Source organism: Perkinsus marinus, assembly GCF_000006405.1.
Source record: "Perkinsus marinus ATCC 50983 genomic scaffold scf_1104296955874, whole genome shotgun sequence".
Taxonomy (NCBI): domain Eukaryota; phylum Perkinsozoa; order Perkinsida; family Perkinsidae; genus Perkinsus; species Perkinsus marinus.
In genome coordinates this window covers 716,848-731,258 of record NW_003207677.1, presented here as the reverse complement: position 1 = coordinate 731,258, position 14,411 = coordinate 716,848, and the positions used below count along the sequence as shown (strand labels likewise).

The following is a 14,411-nucleotide window of genomic DNA, read 5'->3' as shown; positions in this document are numbered from 1 at the left end:
GCAGAGAATAGTAACGACTGAGTACCTGAGGAACTGATAGTACGGCGCCATACTTCGGCAGACGGTCTTACGTGAAATATGAGATATACGGGTGGCAAGTCGACGAAAGATGAATCCAAGTATTCGACATAAGGTACATCATACCAAAGTATAGGTAGTTACTTAAAGGCATAGTTGGGGTTCTGCGGAGTGGGAAACGAGGCAGCATGCCAGAATCTCCAAATAGCCAAAGCAAGTGGAATATGAGCACATATAGGATGCAATTTCCTCTGAAGAAGTCTACCGCCGGGTACCGTGGCTTCTTGCCCCGCGGTTCCTCTCTGTCCCCGTCATACTCCTCATCAGTAGCGGCTCCCCCATTCTCAACATTCGATACCCTTTCGAAGCCCTTGGATGTTCCTTTATGCATTCCCCGTTCTCGCTGTGTGAGAAAATGGGCGATACAGAGACTGCAAGAGACGATGAAACCGATCAGCGTCAGAAAGGATGCTGTTTTAAGAGAAGGAAGGGTAAAATTCTCCCACCAGTCCTCGTCTAAGGTGGGGTCGAAGAACTCGCAAACCGTGCTCTGATATGACATATGATATTCTCTCAATTCAAATGAAACTGAATCATGGTTCAGTGATAATGCTTCCGATGTTCTCATTACTACTACGTCACGATGGAGAACCTGCCAACGCGAAAATAGGTCCAATCATAACAGTGCAAGAACGTTCGAAAGTGTTCGTTCAGGAGGCTGAGTGGCACAAGGCGAGTATTGTGAGCAGCGTGACGCGTGATGCACGGTGGCGTCACAGTCTGTGACTCACAGATCTACGGGACGAGACGGCCAGCTTGGCGAGAGTAGAGGCTGAAGGTTGATTAGACTCCTCGTCAAGTGTCTACTCTCAATCGTCAACACGCCCCTTCAATGGCTTTTCCTCGTATTATTCTCACCATAATCTTTACAACCTGTTCGTTGCTTATTGTCCTTCAGCAAGGCTGTGTATCGCCTGACGATTCCTGCGAGATCGCTCCGCTCTCCGACGATCGAATGTTTCGTTTCAAGCGCACCAACGGTGACCTCGAACTATCAGAAGCCTTCCTTTCTGAGGAATCTCCCATTGCCTTCCTCCCAGTTTTCCCCCAGAGAGACGGGGTAGTTCGTACGGTCAAAAATGCATCATGGCTTGGGAACGAAAATAGGCCGATTTAGATTACATGCTCGTGGCTTTCTGCGCCTTTGAGGAAAGACTTCACATGGGAATCACAACGCCTCTACGACTGCGGCCAGCCCGGATGACAACATTTAGAACCATCAGCATTAATGCTTCTATCGCATGTGTCTACTCCCAGAATGTTGTCATTAGCCCCTCTATCGGCTGGACTTAGTATCGTACTTATTCAACGGGTGTTAATAAATTCCAGCGGCAACTGTCGAGAATCCTCGATAAGGTGCCGTTGCAACTTTCGAGGGCCGAGACTCGAGGATCCGAAGCTTCCCACCGTGGCGTGGGAAGAACGCCACTCTATGATTTTCAAAATAGGCATTGATGCACGTCTCAGGACATGGTTTGTAACGAAGGGGATGAGAACCTTTTAGCTGAAAATACGGACTAGAAGTGGAAGAGCGTCGATTAAGCGCGTGTTAAAACACTCCAACATCGGAGTAAATTACCCGGCGTAGACTCGTCGGTGGCAACTTCTGGGGCCATGTGCCAGGTTTCAAAGCCCGTGTAAGTGATATGACTCCTCTGACAAGGGCCTACACCCCCCTATGGTTGTCGATGATAAGCCCCAATGTAATTCCATAGTGCTGCAGTACCTCCCTGGTCCACATGGATAGTAAATCTCCCATCACCTCGGTACGTTGGTTGGCTCGAGCAGCCATGAACAGCGGCAATGTCGAGGCGGCTGAGTCGGCTCGGGACCAACGGAAGAAGCTGTTGGAGGAGCAGCTTCAGCAACAGCAGAGCGGACGGGCGGAAGAGGGTAGTAAAGGAAATGGCGCCCATGTGGGTACTGGGCTGGTCTTAGACACCGACGATGATGCCGCTGAGGGCATCGAGAAGGAGTTCAATATGGACGATTGTGACGATGAAGTTGAGACGGATCGATTTGCTAACCTGTTTGTGGAGCCGCACCAGGTGGTGGTGGAAAGGGGGAATCTCAGGAATTTTCACTGTGCGAAATGCTCGATAGGATGCCCGACTGGCTAAGGAGAAGGATCCCTACATGACTGGTGACGATGTTGGGAGGCGAGGCTGAGTCCGAGGACGGCCCGGATGACTACTACACTATTAAGGACAGTGACCCCAGGTTTGTGGCTGCCAACGCTGGCACGGATGACTACTACACTATTAAGGACAGTGACCTCACGTTTGTGGCTGCCAACGCTGAGGATGATGCATGCAGTTTGGAGGTACATCTACATGATACCCAGCAAGGCGGGATGTAGTACCGACAACCTCCCTAGCTGATCTCAAGTGCCGGTCTAGTGTGAAGGTATGTCCATCATGACTTACTGCTAACATCGTATCCTCTATGCACAGCTTGGTTGCCTAAGATGGCTGGCTCTACCAAGGGATCGGAGTCTTTCCTTGCTGTTGGTAATACCGCTCCTCGTTGAAGTCATCTGGAACGGGTTGATTAGGAACCTCTGATCAGTCCATTGATATATGGGATGCGTCGTTGATGTATTGCATGAAGCCCACAGCTACACTCGGGGTACGTAAGGCTGAGATGAAGGGGAAGAATTGGACGCGACGGAATAAGAAAAAGGTCCGTATTGGGGGTTGGGACGGAGGAGTGATGTTATTGAGACGAATTGGTGGAAGTGGTAGAGCATGTCATTATGTAGCGATAGGTTGTGCGTTCGATATCCACACGGTACTCATATTTGCTATTTTTGAAGTCAAGGATCCGCGCGACTCCTAGTGAAGACTACGCATTACTTTTCAGCTCAGAATGTTACTAAGAATGCCAACGGTATTTCTCCCCAAACTAACACGGGTCCAGGCATGTGCTTGGATGTAAGCCGGGTGGCCTCGAACGCTCTGGCCAGCGGTAGTGCTGATGAGACCGTGAAGGTGTGGGACCTGACCTCGGCCCGAGCAGTGTGTAGGTATCTTGGTAAGGGCCTCGAGCATCAGAGTGATGGCAGGTACTCTCGAACTTCGAGACTCGAAGAGGCCCACAATGGGAAGGTCCAGTGTGTGTCCTGGGGGCCTGGGCCAGGATTCAATATTAGCCTCTGCAGGGTATGACCGCACCGTAGCTATAAGCGATACAAGAACTGCCAAGACCATGGCTAAGGCAGCCCTACCTAAAGGGACTGGCGACCCGGGAGCGGTGAGTTTGTGTTGGAGTTTCATCTGCCAGTTTATCCGTGATGCGCTCGGCTGTGTACTGTGGAGGGAGTGTCGATACACATGCCCAGTATGGGAAGATTTGTATTTGGTCAACTACATGTGTTGCTGACAATTGTGAGGGAACTTTGGAAAATCCTCGTTGGTTTCTGTACACTTCTTCCCGAATTCATATGTAAACTTCTATATATAGTGAGGAAAATCCTGAGTAAAGCAAGAAGCTGCCAAATAGTGAAGCTTCCCTATTGAATCCTCCTCTTGTCAAGCAAATCGTCCAGATATTGTCGATATGGTAGGTCGCGCTGAGGTCAATGCCGGAGGGTTTTATCGACGGTGGAACTGCGACGACCGGGGACAATACTTGTGTCCTGGTAATCTCAGCTAGCCTGTTAGTCAAGGGGTGCAAGTGTTTCACGATACTGGTTTGAGTATCGACGAAGGGAATGCGGTTCTGAACCTTAGACACCTCTCGTCTATTAGTCTACCGTCACTCGACTCGAAACCTCACCCGATCCACGAACCGAGACTACGGGTGAGCAGTGAGTCTACACCTATCATATGGGTTTTAAACTCTGCCTGGGCTATCCGCTACGCGTCTAGGGTTGTGTACCTGCGGTGCGCAGCCAAACGCGAGATCTATAGGCTTGAACTTTCACGAGGCAGCGGGGAGCGTTTCCGCGAGTTCCGAGCTATCGTGGTCGCCTTCAGATTAGTCGCGGACGGTGCTCGACTCCCGATCCCGTAGGTAGAGGTTTCACGGAGGTCAAAGTTCATGTCGAAGTCGTTTGTTTGTAGTGAGTTCTGCCTCGGCGCCCCCTGCCCGCTCGAACCACCCCTTTTTTGTACTTTCCGGCTCAACACGAAAGTTTGTTCGAAGTTGAGATGGCGGATGATGGAATCGTTAGCTACTGCTAATTACATCCTGTTGGTCCAGGTAACCTGGGCCAGGTTCAATCACTTCCAGGTATTTTATTCCACTTGTACTTAATCTCTGAGCCTGTTAGGATGTCCTCATCATCACATGAGGGCGTCTTTGAGTTTAGGATCCTAACGCGAAGTGGGGAAACCCTCGTGAAATAGCCTCACCTTATTCAAGGAGTCCTTACGTTAGGAGTAAAAAGTTTCTATCCTAAACTCAGAGACGTTATGGCAAAGTTGGCAGCCAAACCCACTAGATTAAGTTAACACTAAACCAAATAGAGTCGAGGTAACCAATATAGGAGTTCTAATAATTCTATGAAATACTCACGAACCAACTAGCGTCACAGCTCAAAAATACTGCGAGCTGTACGCCACAGACACAGCAGGGACAGGATAGAGACGGTCCGGCAAAACGTCCTGGTGTAAGGTATCCTAGAAGTAGGTCCCCTACCTCTAACTAGCGAACACAACGAACAGTTGGGAGTAAGAATCCCCGAAGGGAGAATATTAGCTCATCTGTGGATCCCGGATCATGATGCGATGGAGGGTTGTCAGTATCTCGAGTAGACGAAAACTCCGAGTATGAACAGAACGGGTAACATGTGCGCAAGGTAAACCGTCAGGGACTGAGAAAACACGGACGTACATCATGACTAAAGGACTCAGGTATCCATGGGGGGAACAACAGCAAGGATAACTTACATGTCGTCCGAAAAACGTGAAGACTGTGTCCTCGAAGTGCACTGACCTGCCCGGTATCAACTCGATCGCCGAAATCTTATGAGCACCGACGCTATGGAGCCAGACACCGAGTAAGCAGTATCCAAGGTTGTGGAACCTACAACGACGAAAACCTTTCCCTCGACTCTGGTGAGGTGTTGTGAGCATTGTTCGACCAGAGGAGCCATTTATCAAGGGGCCTTCTCTACTGTTGAACTGTAGACTAATAGGCAAAGGACATTGATTGGCGTACCATGGGATAACATCAACTGTGGGACGGTTAGTGGGGATCTCGAGGGGGAACACGCCGCCCATCATCGTGAAAAACTGGATGGAAACGAATCCGACTAAGGCAATACGGGGGACCTGAGTAGAAGACGAAGAAGAGGATACGATGATGATGGGAATATGATGGAAGATCCGTCGAGCAGAAGAGGCAGTATCATCTTAGGGGGAGGCTCAACTTACTCTGATGAAGATCATTGTGAGAAGGGTATTGAGCGTTATGCAGTGGATGGCACCGAAGTATATAGGGGATCTGGGCATAAAGATATACCTATCACAAGTAATGACAAGAACAATCAAATGATGCTCGTAAGCGTTATCACGTTAGGGCGCTTATAGTCCCTGCTGCTACTCCCAGCTTGAGTGTTCTAATGATGAGGTTTCTCCATTTTATTCGATCCTCGTGGACTATCGCCAGGGATAGTCCGACGCAGAGCATTATTTGGCACACACCGGATATTTCTGATTCCCAACATAGCACGTAAATGCAGAGAATAGTAGCGATTGAGTACCTGAGGAACTGATGGTACGGCGCCATACTTCGGCAGACGGTCTTACGTGAAATATGAGATATACGGGTGGAAAGTCGACGAAAGATGAATCCAAGTATTCGACATAAGGTAGATCATACCAAAGTATAGGTAGTTACTTAAAGGTATAGTCGGGGTTCTGCGGAGTGGGAAACGAGGCAGCATGCCAGAATCTCCAAATAGCCAAAGCAAGTGGAATATGAGCACATATAGGATGCAATTTCCTCTGAAGAAGTCTACCGCCGGGTACCGTGGCTTCTTGCCCTGCGGCTCCTCTCTGTCCCCGTCATACTCGTCATCAGCAGCGGCTCCCCCATTCTCAACATTCGATACCTTTTGGAAGCCCTTGGATGTCCCTTTATGCATTCCCCGTTCTCGCTGTGTGAGAAAATGGGCGATGCAGAGACTGCAAGAGACGATGAAACCGATCAGCGTCAGAAAGGATGCTGTTTTAAGAGAAGGAAGGGTAAAATTCTCCCACCAGTCCTCGTCTAAGTTGGGGTCGAAGAACTCCCAATCCGTGTTCTGATATGACATATGATATTCTCTCAATTCAAATGAAACTGGATCATGGTTCAGTGATAATGCTTCCGATGTTCTCATTATTATTACGTCACGATGGAGAACCTGCCAACGCGAAGATAGCTCCAATCATAACAGTGCAAGAACGTTCGAGAGTGTTCATTCAGGAGGCTGAGTGGCACAAGGCGAATATTGTGAGCGGCGTGACGCGTGATGCACGGTGGCGTCACAGTCTGTGACTCACAGATCCACGAGACGAGACGGCCAGCTTGGCGAGCGTAGAGGCTGAAGGCAACTTGAGTATTCGCCCGAAGAGACTTTCTTCGTTGGCGATTGGAAGTCAACAAACAGTGAAGATCGGCTAGAAGAGTGAAGATAGTAGCAAATGAACACTGTTCACTGAACAGTCTAATAACAAGCGCAGAACGAGAAAGCTCAGATTGAAGTTGAGATTGGCGGGGCGGTATTCTGCGTCAGGAGATCCCCGATTCACACTATAGATGGGCAGAATTACGTTACGGATCGTTACGCTCACTTTCACGGTTACGATTCAAGCCCCGTACCGTAAGGGGTCCCGCCTGAAAACAGTGAATCCTGAAAAAGGTGAAGGGCGAGTAAATCCGTTGTAGGGACTTTTTCTCCCACTAAAGCGGGTGAAAGCCTTACAATAGTGAACAACAAACTCGCCCGCACCGGTATGCTAAATATCAGTAATTTTTCTACCACTCCTTCCCGAACCGATTCAACTTTCAATGATCACTCTCTCTCCGGTTGATTAATGTTTGAGTAGTCAGCTTGCTCACAAGAATCGCAGCGCTGTGGACCACTGTCTTGAACTTCAAGACACGCAACGAAGAACTAGGCGTCCTACTTTTGAAAAGTCGCTTCAAGACTTGAAGCGACTTTTCAAAAGTAAGAGCAACACGAACGGTCTAGTAATAGCTTTCGAGTCACCCTATGCCATGGTTGTGGACAGGAAGTAGTACTTCCGAAGTACTGAATGGTGCTCTTTCTTCGGGCTTCGGAAATCTGTGTCGTCTCCAGTCCGCTTTTGATCAAATATTTTGTCTTCTGTTCCACTGTTCCATTACGAGGGAGTGAGTTTTCAATCCGTTACCAACTAGCTGAAATACGCGATTGCCATGAGCAAAGCGTTTGAGTCCATAGGAGTGACTATAGGAGAAGTATGGGAACCTTGTTGATGAACAATCCTGGCAGTACCACAAGGATAAACAGCAATGCATGAGGCAACAGGTCCCAATGCATGTTCCTCTTGAACATGAACAAATACAACTTCCATACTGAGCTCCTGGATAGCATTGTATTACAACTCGTGAACCCGGAGTAACTGCTGAGGAGGCATGCCAGCTGAGTTAGGCAAGATTACTGGCCCGAGCTGGTCAATACCTCAACCGCCGCGGTTGAACCGGGTCTCAATTACAAAAGTACCATGATGATCACAGGATTTGAACCTTGGACAGTCGGTTACTAACTTTAACGCCTAACCACTAGACCAACCGGTCGATTACCACACCTATGACGTAAGGTGATCTCGGCTTGAATTTTGTGGCCGCGCGCTGATGGCGCGCGCTAGTTCCTTCCCTGTTATCAGGGTTCGCGGGAAATTTATTCCGGTTCACCATTTCCAGGATTCACTGTTTTCACGGACAACCGTACCGTAAAATTACGGCGCCGTAACGGGCCTTACGGAGATGCAGAGGACAAAACGAGGATTGATAATTCAAGTCGCCTAAATCTATTTCCTGTGAATGGGCATGCGTAGACGAGGCCGGCTTGGCAGTTCCGGGCCAGCCTGGGAGTAAAACGGACGGAATTTGCAAAGGAGACGAGTGGTAAATGCGAAACCAAATGTTACTCTCTCAGCCGTTCGGTTGGATCCGAGCCACAAGAAATGAGTTTAACAACTATTTGAGCTCTCGTGGAGTGCATTACAGCGAATGTTTCCGCCACAATTCCAAAAAAGCAGTTCAGCACCAACCGTAAAGTCGTAAGGCCTTTCCATAACCGTAAACTGCTTACGTTACGCACACCGTAACGTAAACCGTAAAAAAAACGTTACGCCGCCCATCTATAATTCACACCTCGCCCAGGATCAGAAATTCTGAGGTGTGAATCGGAGACTCCGACTCGGAGGATTTGCTCAGTTGAAAATTCAAGAGAAGGGTGATCAACATGCCTTGCTCACAAAGCTGATTTCCCAGCTGATTCCATTGAATCTGTGTATACTGGAAAAGTCACGGCAAGAATTCGCGCGCCTAATTTGGAACCATCACGGAAAACAACGTTATGACGATCGTGAAAGTTAGCTCGATACGGGTGCGAAAAGTTATGCGGGTATGAATAGTAATACGGGTGCGAGAAGTTATACGGGTACAAATAAGAATACGGGTGCGAAACGTTATATCGGTGCGAACTTCGGTGGAAAAATGCATTCCCCCCCCTCCCAAAAACTCAACGGAGGCGCACAGAAGCTTGGACGTATGCAAGTTGGACAGTGCAACTGTGCAAACGATGCGGAGGTCGGATTGGTGGGCGATGTGCACTTCACACAGGGGAACTCAGGAAGACACGGTGCATCATGCACCGATTCAAGTTGATCCATCACTCAACTCGTCCTTTAATCCTAATTCATGGTTCAACTTACGGACTGATTCACCAGTGATAATTCACTGGATCAGATTGAGATCTGATACCCGTGAGTATAATTAATGATTGGGGATTCAGATTCGTAAACCGTGCGTATAATTTTAGATTCGTTATCATATTCACGACTTGATTCAATTCACAGGGCGTGGCCCACGCCGCGTGGGCACTCATGTTGTCCTGGTGAACTTTGAAGCAGTGGCTCGGGTTTGCCTACTGCATGCGATGGGGCTGCTGGGGCCACGCGACCCTGCCCGCCAGGATTGCCAAGCAGCTGAAGGCGCTACAGACTTGGTTCCCTCGGAGGGCACGGAGATTGAGCACACCGTGTGCTCGTTGAGCACACGGTGTGGCACGGTGTTTCCCATTTTTCCAAGGGAAAATGAAAAACTATTTCCCTCGGAAGGAAACTTGAAGTTTGAACGAAAAATATGGAAAAAATTTTTTTCTTCGAGGAACGGACGGGAATCCCGTCACGGGATTATCCTGTCGGGCTACCTTGGGATCTCCTGTGCGTATCCCAATGCATCAAACGTGAGCTGTCCATGGCAGGAATCCTGCCGCAGGATTTTCTAGCTGTACCCTCGTCGTATGATAAGCTCCAACGCACAATTGGGGAAGCTCTGGTCGGTTCCTCAGTCTCAGCGACGAGAGAGCTCGAACCTTTCGCGATCAGTGACCGCAAAGAGAGCCCTTGTGCGATGCAGACTTTCCGTACTGATGGAGCCGCTCCGTCAGAGCGGCATCTTGAAATCAAACTGCTCGGTGCGCTGCAGTAACTGAGACACAACACGGTGGCCCACCGTGTCCGACCCAGGATGGAATACCGGGGACTAGCAATTGCCTTCGCATGCCATGGCACTACAGGCCGAGCTCTTGGGACTCCTCCGGACAGTTGAGGGCCTCAACTCGAGGCAACCGAACAAAGACGTGTCATAACCTTTATGACATAACGGACTGTCAACGGGCGACTGTCCTTTTAGTTCAACTAAGTTAGTTGGGCTGGCCAAGCGCAAATTCTGTCGCGGAGTCCAGTGCGTTCGGCAGTGAGCGCTGGATCTGCGAGTGGATGTGGAGCTACAGTACGCCAGGCAAAAGTCTTGCGAGAGGAACAGTCGCGCGGACCAGTCGGCGAAGCTTCTCTCACTACACGGTGATGAACCGCTGCTCATCGTACCCATAGGTCCCGGGGTGGTCTGGGAGAGGGTGGGGAAATCTGCCGAGTAGCACTGCTGCTGCAGTACCCTGTATGAAAGTGTAGTCAGGAAACTAGGAAGGTCAATTGAGAAGTTCGTGCCCACAGCATCAGCTCTAAAGATGTTCGATTGGATTGGAAGGCTGCCTCTATCTCTGGGGACTCCTATCAGGGCAAAGCAGGGGGGAGGGGGGGGGGGTGGAGTGGAAATACCTGGGGCGTATTTCAAAAGTCTTTTTAAAGAAGCATTCTTGAGCTTTTTACGCATGAGCCCGCCAAATTTTGTCTAAACCGCTTCCAAAGTTCTCCTCAGAGAAGTCCAAGGAAAGTTAAACCATTAACTTCTTGAGCTCCAACGACCCTTCTTGAAAGAGCTCGCTAATCACTTCCTGCGAGAACCTCGCAGGAAGGCCTTTACTTTAAAATGCTGAAGAAGCTTCAAGAAGCTCATAACCCAGTTCAAAAAAGACTTCAATTTTTCATGATTTCCATGAACTTCAAGAAACTAACCTTCCTCGATGGCTGGTTAAAATGGGTTATGACGCGTTTTGGTCGGCATCTGCGAAACATTTTGCTTCACTTTCACTGTGTTTGACACAGTAGGCCCCTTGCCGTACGATCGATCTCTTTATTTCAACCACCCTGGGAAGACCGACATAGTCCATGTCACATAGGTCACGTCCTGATTGCTCTGGGATCGCGTGTGAACAATAGCGAATAATCCTCATACAAGTTGTGTGATATAACTTACAAAATGCATGGAAGTTTCACCTCCGGGATGCATAGGTTCGCGTAGTGGATTCGATTATCGCCATCATGTGACTTCTAACAATTTGAAGGCAAATGGTGTCTGCCAGGTACCCACCGAGCAATTTCGGGAGTTGCCGAAGCGACAACAGACCGCCCGACTTGGTTGACGAGAAAGGGAGCACTGCCGATCATTTACCCGGAACTTCCGGGCCGGAAGCCCGACCCGCACTGACAACACCAACCAATCAGATACTTTCAGGTATGCCGTATGGCCGCTGAGTGAAGAGAATGCGAGATTAACTGAGCCGAGAGACCCCATACACGAGTGGGAATAATACACCTTGATGGGCCAAGTATATTAAAAGGGACTGAAAGGAACGATGGTGTAGGTTAAGGTCTCATCTGGTCGAACAGAAGACTCACATGACGACCGAATGTAGTCATAACGGTGTCTTCAAAATATACACGAGTATTTGGTATGATACTGCACGAACTCAGCTTATGAACACCCTTGCTATACAGCCACACGCCCAATAGGCAATAGCCAAAGTTGTGGAACCTGCAGAGAAGTGCTCGGCACATCCAGAGGAAAGCTCGAATCGGACGGGTTGCTTCATCTACGCCGTAGATTCTACGGGGATTCCCCGTAGATAAAGCATGACCCGTCGGGAAGACGGGGTACCATCTCACCAAGGCATGACATCTAGAGTGGGTAACTCAAGCGGGACCTCAATCGGGCAAGCACCAAAGGCCATGGTGTACGTCTGTATGAATAAGAATCCAGCAAGAGCCGTCTTCGGCCTCTGACGTGAAGACTGTTGAATAATTCAACTTGGCGGGTGAAAGACTCACTCTGACGAATGGGACCGTCAGTAAACTGTTGAGACAGATGCAGTGTACGGCACCGAAGTAAATCCACTGCTCTGGATCGAACCATAACCTGTAAAATCGATCCAAGTGAAACTATAAAAGTGTTGTGTGTAATCTAAGCTAGACTGTCTAGCACGTAACTATTACGATAAAGCAGAAATGAGAGCTGCGAGGAGGCTCAATTTGGCAGCTCTGATGACGACTTCTCGCCAGATGGTACCATTCCTATGGACCAATGCTTGAGACATTCCCAAGCACGTCATTATCAAGCAAACACCCGAAATTTGGGACTCCCACCACATGCTATAGATGCAATACGTCACTATCGGAGCATACCTGATCGAGTAGGACTCTTATCAGGCAGTCATGGATAGTGTCACAAGCTTACAATGCATAACCCAAATAGGGAGTGTAAAGGGCGGCAGTGAGACAAGAGGTGATGGAGATGACAAAGTAGACAATGAAGAGTATATAATTCTTTATTGGGAGTCCATCGACCTTGTGGGCCGGGGGAGGATGAGGTAACATGTCGAACTCTTGGAGGTCCCACATGAAGTGAAAAGAGACGATGAATGCCAGACAGAGACCACGCAAAAAGTCCAGTAACGGAGCACGTGGCTTGGGGCCATGCTGTATCTTCGACTCGTCTCCTCCAATAGCGCCCATTTCCATGGCTTTATCGTCCGATTCAGAGATCTGAACGCGAATTCAATACACCGTCGACTGCCGAAAGAAGAACACTAATCTCACTACAGACAGATCTAGCTCGATGAGCCCACCTTTTCATATTCAAACCACACACGTTTGTACTGCGCTCGCTCGGCTATGGACAACCAATGCACCAGACTCAGGCTTGCAAACATGGTGCAGCTCGCGATTAATAAGACTTTGAGATCTGAGACGGGCCCTTCAGGACTGTTACCGGTGGCGCTCATCTTGAAAACGAACTGTCTCGACGAAATGAACGGTACCACCCCCGCAGTATATCAAGTTGGATTACTCAATGACACAGATCCTGTGAACCTATACTCAGTTTGAAAAGTAGCTTTTAGATTGTGGGTGGTTCCACTAGGGTAGAGTAAAATAACGAGACAAATACAGTACAATAGTGAGAGTCCCTCAGAGAGGAAGCTGGTGGAGTGTATACAGCAGCAGTGAACATGTTCAAATCTTCTCTCGAAACCGCACGTGTAAGCATCGAGCAAAGCAGCCACTGCTTAACAGTGGAAATGGCCAGTCTTATAGTTCGACGGATAACAATACTCCATATGATGACTCGACCGTTGTTGACCAAGGCTTGGCAGTGCCTCTGTCGTAGAGGGCATCACGTATCTCCACTCCAGCGATCTGACTTGGGAATGTAATGGTTTATGTATGGTGAAGTTCTCCTGTCGGCTCTGTCGATGGTTTCATGATGAAACCATCGAAGGCAGATGAAACTTTCATCTGCCTTCGCTGCAAACGCTCAGCCAAGACCAGCCGAAAAGTTACCACCATTTCGAGTAGACAAAAAGTCCGAGTATGAACAAACCGGGTAACATGTGTCCCAGGTACACCGTCAAGGACTGAGAAAAAAAAGGACGTATGTTGTGACTCGAGTACCTAGGTATCCAGGGGGCAGCAACAGCAAGTGTATCTTACATGTCGTCCGAAAAACGTGAAGACTGTGTCCTCGAAGTGCATTGGTCTGCCCGGTATCAACTCGATCGCCGAAATCTTATGAGCACCGACGCTATGGAGCCAGACACCGAGCAAGCAGTATCCAAGGTTGTGGAACCTACAACGACAGCGAGCTTCTCCTCAACCTTCGTCGGGTGCTACGAAGAAGAAGCCTCTCTCGGAAGCCTATTTTAAAAATCCCTTAGAGAAACATTCTTGAGATCTTCATGCATGGGACCACCAAATCTCACCCAAAACGTCTCTTGAAACCATCAACTTTTTGAGGTTTAAGAATCCTTCTCGGAGTATTCAGGGAGTCTTTCCGGAAGAGCTCCGTTTTCACACGCTAAAGTGTGTTACAAGCTCCAAAAAGGCCACAACCTGTTGCGAGAATCTAATTTTCATGAAGTTTTCGCTTTAAGGAACAGAACCCCCTCGGGCCCCGAGGCTGGGGCCCCGAGACTCGGGGACAGATTGACGCGGGCTCCGACAGGTTTCTTTCCCAAACATTTCATACTCTGCTCCCAAGTTGTCGAAGTCGACTAGGCGAAGATTCACCATTAGTGGAAGATGAACACATGAGTTCGTTTGGTAAAGTGGGAGTTCCACTGTGCAACCTCTCGTAGGACTTGGCAGCTGTTGAAGACTCGAAAAGAGTGAGTCCGTCCGCGACGCGATGAACTGCCCAGCCATTCAGTGTGACCAATCGCAATTATGGATTGAGGGTGTGTCAATCAGTCTCGCTGCGGAGGCCATGAATTCGAAATTAAAATGATTCGAAAGCCAAATCGTAAAGAAGCTCATTGAGCTTAGCTCAAGAAGCCAAATTCCTCGAGGGGAAGGTTATGGAGGACTTTCCGTTCTCATAACGGAGTTTCGCCATCGCGACGGACCTTGCTCCGCCCCCGCCCGACTTGTCGGGTATAAGTCTTGATTCAAGAAGGGAGA

The 14,411-nt window shown here is 48.9% G+C and overlaps 5 protein-coding genes across 5 annotated transcripts in view; 3 read left to right on the top strand and 2 right to left on the bottom strand.

The window, feature by feature from the left end:
• Positions 1–1,817: 1,817 nt before the first annotated feature.
• On the top strand, positions 1,818–2,247 carry Pmar_PMAR020606 (hypothetical protein; the record flags this gene model as incomplete). Its single annotated transcript, XM_002775582.1, has 3 exons — positions 1,818–1,971; positions 2,017–2,126; positions 2,182–2,247. The coding sequence occupies 3 exons, from the start codon at positions 1,818–1,820 to the stop codon at positions 2,245–2,247; spliced, it is 330 nt and encodes a 109-aa protein (XP_002775628.1).
• Positions 2,248–2,254: 7 nt separating this feature from the next.
• Pmar_PMAR020605 (hypothetical protein) lies at positions 2,255–2,433 on the top strand (the record flags this gene model as incomplete). The annotated part of the gene is made up of 1 exon (XM_002775581.1): positions 2,255–2,433. A coding segment is annotated over one exon (179 nt), but the record flags the coding sequence as incomplete, so codon positions are not given.
• Positions 2,434–2,545: 112 nt separating this feature from the next.
• Pmar_PMAR020604 (hypothetical protein) lies at positions 2,546–3,111 on the top strand (the record flags this gene model as incomplete). The annotated part of the gene is made up of 3 exons (XM_002775580.1): positions 2,546–2,588; positions 2,633–2,773; positions 2,941–3,111. Coding segments are annotated over 3 exons (355 nt in total), but the record flags the coding sequence as incomplete, so codon positions are not given.
• An 8,213-nt stretch (positions 3,112–11,324) lies between these two features.
• Positions 11,325–12,052, bottom strand: Pmar_PMAR020603 (conserved hypothetical protein; the record flags this gene model as incomplete). The annotated part of the gene is made up of 4 exons (XM_002775579.1): positions 11,325–11,493; positions 11,625–11,737; positions 11,787–11,874; positions 11,952–12,052. The coding sequence occupies 4 exons, from the start codon at positions 12,050–12,052 to the stop codon at positions 11,325–11,327; spliced, it is 471 nt and encodes a 156-aa protein (XP_002775625.1).
• A 136-nt stretch (positions 12,053–12,188) lies between these two features.
• Positions 12,189–14,411, bottom strand: part of Pmar_PMAR020602 (hypothetical protein) — a gene marked incomplete at both ends in the record, with an annotated part of 3,246 nt that continues 1,023 nt past the window's right edge. Inside the window, 3 exons of the mRNA XM_002775578.1 lie at positions 12,189–12,500; positions 12,584–12,739; positions 13,446–13,581. Of these exons, the coding sequence (XP_002775624.1) occupies positions 12,189–12,500; positions 12,584–12,739; positions 13,446–13,581 (604 nt within the window). The remainder of the gene's footprint in view (positions 12,501–12,583; positions 12,740–13,445; positions 13,582–14,411) is intronic.